At 40.0% G+C, this 9,920-nt stretch overlaps 2 protein-coding genes across 4 annotated transcripts in view; both read right to left on the bottom strand.

The window, feature by feature from the left end:
- Window positions 1-350: 350 nt before the first annotated feature.
- Window positions 351-2,106, bottom strand: GPR88 (G protein-coupled receptor 88). The gene has a single exon (XM_066193107.1). It carries the CDS (start codon window positions 1,419-1,421, stop codon window positions 351-353), a length of 1,071 nt encoding a protein of 356 aa, XP_066049204.1. The 5' UTR covers window positions 1,422-2,106.
- Window positions 2,107-4,543: 2,437 nt separating this feature from the next.
- The window catches only part of CDC14A (cell division cycle 14A), a 50,181-nt gene continuing 44,804 nt past the window's right edge, over window positions 4,544-9,920 (bottom strand). For all 3 annotated transcript variants that reach the window (XM_066192360.1, XM_066192359.1, XM_066192361.1), the window contains one exon: window positions 4,544-6,355. In XM_066192360.1, coding sequence (XP_066048457.1) covers window positions 6,307-6,355 — 49 coding nt within the window. In that variant the 3' untranslated portion in view covers window positions 4,544-6,306. The remainder of the gene's footprint in view (window positions 6,356-9,920) is intronic.

Below are 9,920 nucleotides of genomic sequence, written 5' to 3'. Positions count from 1 at the left end.
CGGTTATCCCAGCTTCCTAAATCCACCGCTTTGGCTGGAGTCCTGGCCGGCACTCGGGGGCGGACAGCAGCCGTGCGGGGAGCGGGGCTGAGCGGGCGGGCGGGGGATCCCGCCCCAGCGTCCATCCCGGTCCCTCGGGAGAGCACCCGCCGCCGCCTGGCCGTGCGGTGGAAAAGGGAGCGGGCAAGAAGCGCGCGGGGTCAGAAAGGAGCAAGAGGAGAATTTGTAGAGGAAGAAGCGCTACCGGGGCGGGGGCCGGGGCGGCTCGGCTGCCCGACGGGCGGTGGCGGCCGGCGGGGGCGGCGGAGCGGCCTGAGGGGCCGCGCCCGTTCCCGCGCTGCCCCGGCCCCTCAGCGCGGCGCGGGCGCGGGGCTGGCGCCGCTCCCCGTGCCCCGGCGCCGCGGCAGCTGCGGGCAGGGCGGGGCGCCGGCGGGGCCCGCGGCGGCGGCGGCGGGGCGTGGGGCGGCGGCCGGGCCGTCGCCGCGGGGCAGGACGGAGCGGGCCGCCCGGCGGAACTCCTCGCTGCGCCACGTGTAGAGCAGCGGGTTGAGGGCCGAGAGCGAGCAGAGCAGCAGCCAGCTGGCGGCCTGCAGCGCCGGCGGCGCGGGGCGCAGGAAGAAGCCCAGGAGGCTCACCCAGACCAGGGGCTGGGTGCCCAGCAGGAACACGCAGCAGAGCAGCAGGACCGAGACGCTGCTGAGGCGGCGCTGGGCGCGGCGAGGCGGCGGCGGCGCGGCGGGGAAGGGCAGCTGGTGCAGCAGGTGGAAGTTGAGGACGCTGACCCGCTTGGCGCTGCCCCGCACCCGCCGCACGATGCCGAGGTAGCAGTGGAGCAGCAGCGCGGTCTGGCCCAGCACGGCCAGGGCGAGGAGCAGGGCGGTGTAGCGAGAGCTGCCGTCCGACTGGGCAGAGCCCAGGGTCCAGAGCCCGGGCAGCAGCGGGACCGGGAGCAGGGCGAGGGCCCAGGAGAGCCCGATCATGCAGCCCGTGTGTCTCCGCTGGTAGAGGGCCTGGTACACGCTGGGCAGCTTGGTGATGAGCACGTACCTGTTGAAAGCCACCAGCAGGTGCGAGGCCAGGGAGACGGTGAGGCCGAGGCCCAGGAGCCCCCCTCGGAGCAGGCGGTACTCCGCCGAGCGAAGGGAGGAGGAATTGGGGGGCAGCAGCCCCAGCACAGCCTCCTGGGGCATCCACAGGGCGCACACGCTCAGGTCTGCCGCACAGCCGTTCACGATGAAGGCATTGCTGGTTGTCTGCAGCTTCTTGAAGGAGAAGACTAAATATATGACCATCACATTGGATAAAGTCCCTGAGATAGCTAAGACTGCATAGAGCAGAGACAGAAAAATGCGGGTCCCGGAGGAGTCCTCCCAGAGCAGCAGCAGAGGCGAGCTAGCACTCCAGGAAGAGGCGTTGGGCATCTCGCTGAATGCAGCTCAGTTTTGACTTTGCCCTGTAAATCCCATCCTTGTCTGGGTCAGAAGTTCTGCTGCAGGAGTCCTCACCAAGCACACGGGAGGCTGTGCAGCTGAGGGACTCTAAGGCAGGTTTCAGTCATACAAGCTGTAAGGTGCAGAAAATGCTGTTTGCAGTAACGATCCAAAAACCAGCAGTGTCCAAGGCAGGTAGGCAGCAAGAGTCCACAGATTGTGGCTGATGAAGGTGGGTCCATAGGGAGGCAAATGGCTGTTGGCAGACCAGAGCACGATCGAGGTTTCTGTAGCTGTGAAAACAGCAAAAGCAGCAGCACCTTGCAATCGGCAGCAGAAACGGCAGCAACTGATACAAAGCTTCGCAGTTTCTCCTGTGCCACAGTACGTACACTGTATATCATTCCAGGAAGATTCAGCCCTTCCACTCTTCATGAATTATTCAGCAGATTTTCAACTTGTTAAATGAAGAAGGGAAAAAAAAAAAAAAAAAAGCCAAACCCTATCATGCTCCAGAAATACGCCAACTACACAGTCTGACTCTTTTCTCTGTGCCTTACCAGTCTTCTGGGTCTAACCCATTTACAAAACTTTCATTTGAAGCAAGGTTTTAAACCAGTAGCAATCACTTCTGTCTGAAATACAGTCCATAAACTGTAGAAATTCCTCTGCTGGATACTCACTTTTTAACAGATTTTTTTCTGTTTGTTTTTTTTTTTTTTTTTTTTTTTTTTTTTTTAAGAGGAAGCTCAGTATGCTTCTGCAATTTTAGTTAATTTTAGAACTGGCCTATTATAACAATATACTTTCCGAATGAAATCTTTCAAACACAATAGATACAATCCTTTAAAGACAGTACTTATTTGAAGAAGCTGGTTCTCAATCTGAACATTTTACATCTCTTCAAAAACCTCAGCCTGTCTCAATTCATGGGAAAATCCTGCATTGCCACCCTTCCAAAGGTGAGCACTGGTGTTGGTGAGCACACAGAATCAATCAGTGTAGTATTCTTAACGGTCTCACGCCAAAATTAGTACCTGGAGAGATGATTAACAGCTACTGAGGTGGACTAAAAACTGATTGAAGAGTAGGCATTAACAGTCCATTCCCAGGTGGAGAATAGTCACAGGATTCTCCCAGGAACTCTACCCTGCTTTGCTTAAACAGGGACAAAATGTTAACTGTCCGTAACCTGGAGAAGACTTAATAAGAAACTCATTAAGAGAACTTATATTTATTTGAAAAGCTTTTCAGATATGGAATGCTGGTTAATTTTGTGATAAACTTGAGAAAAAAGCTGCTTTTGCAGGTAGGTTAGATACAGGCTACAAAAGCCAGCAATCACAGCTTGTAAGGTATTATCTGTACCAGAGACCTTCATGAGGCATTTTTAGATATTGTTAAAACTCCTGATGCTAACAAATGGCAATACCAAAATAATATATTAGGAGGTAGTTATAGTTGCAATATACCTATTTTCAAGTTTAAAGTTACCTTGTGTGGGTTAATGGATGTTGCAATACAGCACATCTTTTATTTGACAAAAAGGCTCATGTTAACAATTGACAGAAATATTGATCCAAAGGTGGATTTGTTACAAACATGAGTATCTATGTTCACTTTTAATTAATTAGATGGCTCATGTGCTTAAGGTTAAAGACATTCCTCAGTGATTTAATTCATCAGGCCCTTAATTACCATATTTTTTGCCTGCTGCACTTTACAGTGTAGATCTAATCAAGTGTCAAACCTTTTGAGGCCTTTCATTGTTTAGCTGTCAGTAAAGAACAGTTATTATAGAAACTAAAATCCTCCTCTTTCTGCAGTACTGTAATTGAAAAATAGTCTCTGAATTTGCAACAAGAAATACCTCCCTAACTGAAAAGCTTCATAAAGCATACTTTAAAAGAGATGATGATGATGAACTGTTTCATAAGATGTTAACCACAGAATAATATGCCCAGTAGAGACCTTTAGATTTGTTTAATCCATCCACTCATGTTTTTAGATATCTTGTGTGCTACAGCTTGTTCTCCCAGAACCAGATATATTCATATTTGAAAGAACAGAAATGGTAAAGTTCAAGAACAAGCGAACACAGGATATGAAATTAATTTCAGGCTATTTCTTAAAAGCTACAAGTTTCTAGAAGACCTTCCTGACCTTTCACTGTTCCATTTTTTTAGCTGGTGTTAAGAAGTTGATTGTTGCAGAATACTGACTTATTTATGAATAATAAAAAAAGAAGTTGTACATAAGCTGGTATTTATGTATTTCATCTAATAAATCAATAAAAGTCTAGAAAAAGGCCAGGGAAGAAGTTGATTCCGATGTACTAGAGACCTTTTAATTAGCTGTCCTTCCTGTATATTATTTACTCTGCACATCCAAATCACCATCCATTATTCACCCAAATGCAGTGGCAGAAGCCTTTTGTTACCTTTTTAGATCAGACTGTCACCAGAGTTTGGGCAACTTGGGAAGCATCTGCTCTATTCCCAGCTTTCCCATTCCTTTTGAGTGGCTGTGTAGCACTTACACACTGTCCACGTCCATTGCAAGAGAGGCTGACAGGACTATTAAGCACTAATGAACAATAGATAAATAATCATGTAATGCAACAGATTTGCTGAAAACAGCAACAGAGTTAAACGTTAGAAACATTTGTGACTAGTTTTAATTTGAAGGAAGGACAAAAAGCTAAAGAAACCTAAATTGTTTGGATTCTTATGCACAAAGAACCTGCTGTTGGTGGGACTAAGAGACCTGTTGCACATGCAAAAAAGTCAAGGTATCTTACACCTGTAACAAGGAGCTTCACCCAGGAAGGATTCCTCAGTTCAGACACAGCTTTGAAATGACTGTACTTTGAAATATAACCCCATCATCATGATATCAACATGTTGATTAAATACCTGGCATTATACGAAGCAAGTATAAGGTTTAGAGAGATTGTTAAGAAGGTATCTATCATGCTAATGGCATTTTGCAGCATCATCCTGCTTTTAAGTACATTACATGGTTTACAGGAAATAAAGTGATTTTGAAGAGTTATCTTCAATTAGAGATCAAATCATCAAAAGATATAAGAAAAAACCAAGAAACAAGGGAGCTGGCTTATACAGGCATTTTATTATCAATTAGCTGTATGTATATATATATATATATATATATATATATCTACATTTCAAAATTAATCAGTATTTTATTAGGGAAAACTATTTATAACAAAGTACATGAGAAAATTCTTTGAGAGGTAGAATTCCCTTACCATTAATCTATAATTCATATACAGCATATTGTATATATATGCACACACATATGCTACTTAGTGTGTGTATATGTTACATATACACAGTTGCAAAAACTGTACAGTATTGCATGTAAATTTTATTCAGTGATTTTGATTTTTATAGCTGCTCTCAGTATTGCTTTTTAACGCTTTCAGTACAACTTTCCATAGCAATTTGTGATCTGATTCTTATAAAAAATGATGTAGCACTTAACTTCAGTTGTAAAGCAAATGCAGGGTGTTCACAGGTCTTCAGGAACAAAGACTGACAATCCAACTAAGTTTTATTTTCACGTTTCTGCAGATATTGGAAAAACAAACAGGTAACAAATCTGTTTTGTTTTTGTCTTTTACAGGAGGGGCAAATCAAATCCTCACAGCTGTTTATATTCTTTTCCTTACCCTGTACTTGTAGGTTCTGACAATTTTACACATGATCTTTAGCACGTCCCTGTAACACCATTTCATCCTAAGCCTCATTCCTAATCACATCTGACTGACCTGTACATTCCACAGCGTGGAGCATCTTTACCAGGACAAAGCCTTCCATGATACAGGAGCCACCTCAGCCACATGCTTAGCAACAAATGGAAAGGTTTATGAGGCATCCAACTGATAGATAAAAATTAAATTTTTATGTCTAACATGTACTGTGTTGCTAAGGAAATTGTACACATTACTGCCAAATGTAGGTTAAAAGCATGCAAGTATGCAGTGCCACCTAATTTATTGTACATTTTTACCAGCTTCAGTTTGGTCTGCCTTCATTTTTGCAGCATATATTGCATAGCAAAAGTTAACATTCTACACTGAAAACAAATCTTTTAAGAAAAACTGAAAGTGTTAATTGTACAATTGAATCATCACATAAATTACTTTTTTGTTGCAGTAGAAGATGTAATTACATCACATCTCAACAAATATTTTCCCTTTATTTTTCTCTCGTAGTGTTTCCTTAAGAAACATTAGCAGCCAGAAGTGGAAAGCAGACTATGTATCAAGTGCTTTTAGTAGATATTGTAATAACAAGTCTCTCACTAGTTAGACTTCCATCAAATTACCAGAAGACAAATTAGTAAAAAAGTAAATTACATTAGGCTCTAAGCAATAGTGATGGACCCATAAAACAAGAAAAAAATCTCTTGTTCATAAAAAAATTTCTTTGATAAACATGTACAAATTTAAAATACACATTTTTGTAGCAAAGTAGACCCTAAATTAAAATATATTCTACTTTTTACATAATTTTTATATATAGTTTACCAAAATATTCTCTTAATACATATTTTAACACTGTACACAAGTTAATAAACGTCTTAATGAAACTCATTAGAAATATATTCATGCTGTGTCAACATAAAAAATTTAAGTTTGTATATAATATGGGGTAGTAATTTCCATAAATTCAACTTCAGTGCATCTGCAGTAGTCATTAACAATAAATTTCTGCCTGTTAAGAAGTCTTCTCTTGGTGTTAAGGTTTTAATACATCTTGTATTGAAGGTTCCTCCTTTTAATGAGCAGCTTGTTTTCTTCAGTTCTTCTCCATCATGAAGGACATGGACTTGAAGAGCTCAGCAGGTTTCACCAAAGCAGCAAGGCTTTAGTACTGAACATACTCAGACTGAAGGGACTGTGCAGAGAAGAAAAACTGATTAAAACTCACTGGAGAGGTTTTATTTACATATAACATGTATTTTTCACCCAAAGATTAGAGGAAGGACAGAAAGGAGAAAAAGAAACAGTTGGAGGGGGACCTGAATCTCTACATAGGTAAAGGTGAAAAAAATAGAAGAAATTAAAATCTGAGTATAGTAAAGTCCATCAGCTTTCCTGTACCTACACTTATTTTCCCAAATCAGTTTCCTGAGATTCTTAAAGAAAGTCTTACAAGTCCTTTAAAATACCACTGCTACTGTAATTGAATTATTTACATTTATCCTGAGTGAGAAACCAACTGCTACTGTAAAAGTCAGCTTACTTTAGATGTTGATTCAGATAATGATACAGGAAACACATGGTGTAGCTCATTGAGGAAAAAAGCTACATCAGTAATTACAGATGGATGAATTTATGTATGATTACCAAAACCAGATGAAAATGAAGCACTGCAAATGGTTCTTCTGGATTAGTAACAAGTCAGTATAATTAAGAGAAAATCATAACCGGCTCTACACTGTATTTATTTACATTTCTGTTTCTATTGAAGCCTGAAGTTTTATTACAAACTGATTAATCATCTTAGACAGTATCCAACCCTTTTACTGGCTTTTATACAGATGTGTTTAAGAAGTCATTCTGATGAATATAAGTCTTGTATAGTGATTAGCTGTCCCAGATTAGTATGGTTATAAATAAATAGCAAATAAAACCCCCAAACATATTTTAAAAGTGCATCAAGTCTTCAGAATTAGAGAGAACTACTGGAGACCAACATGACCCCTAAAACAGACTGAACCCTCACAGTCTTCTCTTCCATTTTCCCACTATTCCTAACTAGTCATTATAGAAAATTCTCCTTGGCACTCATAATGCAACCTGTTAGAAGAAGTGCATAATACATTTATATATACCTTTATGGCTCTAACTTACATCACACAACTACTTTCCCCCTATATTTTAAGTCGCAGTGTATATTTTCAAAGTTGTCTTTTAAATGCATTTTCACATCTCAAAGATTTGAGACCATCTGGATATTCTTCCCTAGGTAGAAAAAGTGCTGTCAGCACAGAGATTTGAATACCACTGACTAAAAAAGGTCTGGTTTTAGTACGAGGAAAGCAGAAGGAATAGCCCTTCATTAATGAGCACTTGAAACTTCTCTCTTAATGATTCTCAAAGGCTTCTCATTTTCAGAAGTGTATTTTAACAACGGGGAAGATGGTTACACTTAAATTAGTGCAGTATTTGAAATGGATCCATCAAAACTGAATCCTGAGCAAAGCTGATTAATAAATATTTTTAAAAGGCATGAAATGTAGTTATATACTCTCATATATTAGACTATTTTAAGCTTGGACAGATGAAAGATGACCAGAAAGCACTGTACACTCTTAAAACCAGCAAGTGTTAGTTGAACTGAGACCACTAGCCCTTCACTCAGCAGACAGCAGCAACCAGGAATTCTACATCATGATTTCAATGAAAAAAAACAAACTATAAATTAAAGATTTTGAAGTTTAAACTGTAGTTCTTAAAACTGCTAGTAATCCAAGTTACAAAAAATATGGAAAAAATATCAAGAAAACCTATAAAAACACCCCAAATATCCAGCAGCATATATTGTTTAGAAACAGGATAGCATATTTCGGTTATTTTTTTTACAGATGCGTAGTCAGAGTTTATTTACTTTCAAATGGAGAAATACATCTTTCTGTGTGTTCCCACCCTCATCATAACTCTACTTCAAATCCCTATGACTTCTTCCTAATGTCTCAAAGTCTTTTCTGAATAAAGGGAAATAATTGAATCTAAACAGCATTTTTTCAGATTTATCCATGTGACTTCACATAAATTTCTATCACAAAAAACATGGTGATAGCTGTAGCAACTGAGCTACTGTAAAGTATAGAGACTCACATTTGAGTTTGAAAAATTTAAATATAGCAGGAGAGGCTTGTTTTGATTTTTTTTGTGTTTTCAGAGAAGTAATTTGTACTCTTAAATCTCTTCACATGTCTGAAGAGATTGACTGCAAAGTTTCAAAGCCTGTAATTGTGGTTCTTTTTTTTTTTCTTTTAAATCTTTTGAGGAGTTTTCTATTTTAAAATTTACATTTGCCATGACTCAAAGTATGGCCTTTGCTTCTGAAAGCTTTATTAAAAACAAAAAAACCCAATCCATCTTTACAAGTAATTTTCTGGATTTAACGAAATCTTATTTAATATAGAGTTAAAAATAGAAGAAAGAAAAGCCAAAGAAAATTGACTGCTGAATTGCGAAGATGAGAGTATAAAATCAGTTAATGGAGAAGAAACCTCAATGTGTATTCCTACAGTGGTCTCATGCTGTTTTCAAGCTTGCCATTTTATACCAAGTAACAGACATTTAAAGAAAAGACTAAGAATTAGAGTTTCACTACAGTTAAGGATATCTAATAAAGTTTATGCTGAAACAACTGCTTAGATCACTTTCATGTTTCTTCTTCAAGAGGAAGCACAGAAAGCAAAGCACCAAATCCACTGAGGCACTAGAACTGTATTTGCAGACATGCGACTGCAGGACCAAGTCAGCCTGAATTTGAATTCTGTTTCAAGACAGAGTAACCCTATAGCATTAGGACTATTTGTTAGGATTTGAACATGCTTTTTCCCCAGATAATTGCAAAAATGTAACTTCAGTTTTTTGAATTGTCCATCAACTCTCCCAAAACATTGCTGCAATAGAGTGTTGCTGCAGGCAAGAACCACTGTGAATACACAGGAGCCACACTAAACTAACTCAGGATGCATCAGGGAAAATGCACACACACATCAAGTGACCCTGTGGGTCTGCTGAATTTACACATCAGCAGGATGCACTAGTGTTTGTCTTGTTTTCGCAAAGCCTGTCCTATCTTCAATAATACTATTGTTCTTATTAAGAAAAACCATGCTACAGGTAAAGATGATGTATATGAATTTTAAAACACTGCCAACACTTCTCAGTTTTTTGGCAAGGTTTCCATCTTGCCAGTTTCCATGACAGCTATAGAAGCAAAAGGTGACTCATCTTAAGACTACCCAGTTACACATTCTCCAATAAAAATACATTTTAAAGAGCAATATTTGGATTTAGAACTACTGTACAAACAAAGCAAAAATCTTATAGCAGTATCTTAAGTGTGATTATAGTTGAAGAGAGTAATTCTGCAAATTGTTATTGTGAGAGATTCTATTTAATCAAAACATGCATTTGGTAAAATAAAGCATTTATTCTATTTGGCTGGAACAGTACGTTTTCGTTTCTTTTCTTTGAAAAATCAACCTTTTCTTCTAGCTCATCAGCATAAACACGATCAAGTGTTTAAGCTTGCACTGATGAAGGACAAAAACCACTGGAGAAAAATACACGTGTGACAACAATAGTTATAGTCATGGTTATTTTTTATTCTTCCTCTTTGTTAAGTGGAATGTGGAACAGCAGCATTGATGCTGTTTCATTGCAAAACATTGGAAAAAAAAATCACTGAATAACCTTCTCTTCCATACTGTGGGAAA

The sequence above is a fragment of the Chamaea fasciata genome, unplaced genomic scaffold (assembly GCF_029207755.1).
Source record: "Chamaea fasciata isolate MVZ Bird 193981 ecotype frontalis unplaced genomic scaffold, bChaFas1.0.hap1 SCAF_10, whole genome shotgun sequence".
Classification (NCBI taxonomy): domain Eukaryota; kingdom Metazoa; phylum Chordata; class Aves; order Passeriformes; family Sylviidae; genus Chamaea; species Chamaea fasciata.
The sequence above is the reverse complement of the archived record's forward strand: the minus strand, read 5'-3'. Positions and strand labels throughout refer to the sequence as shown.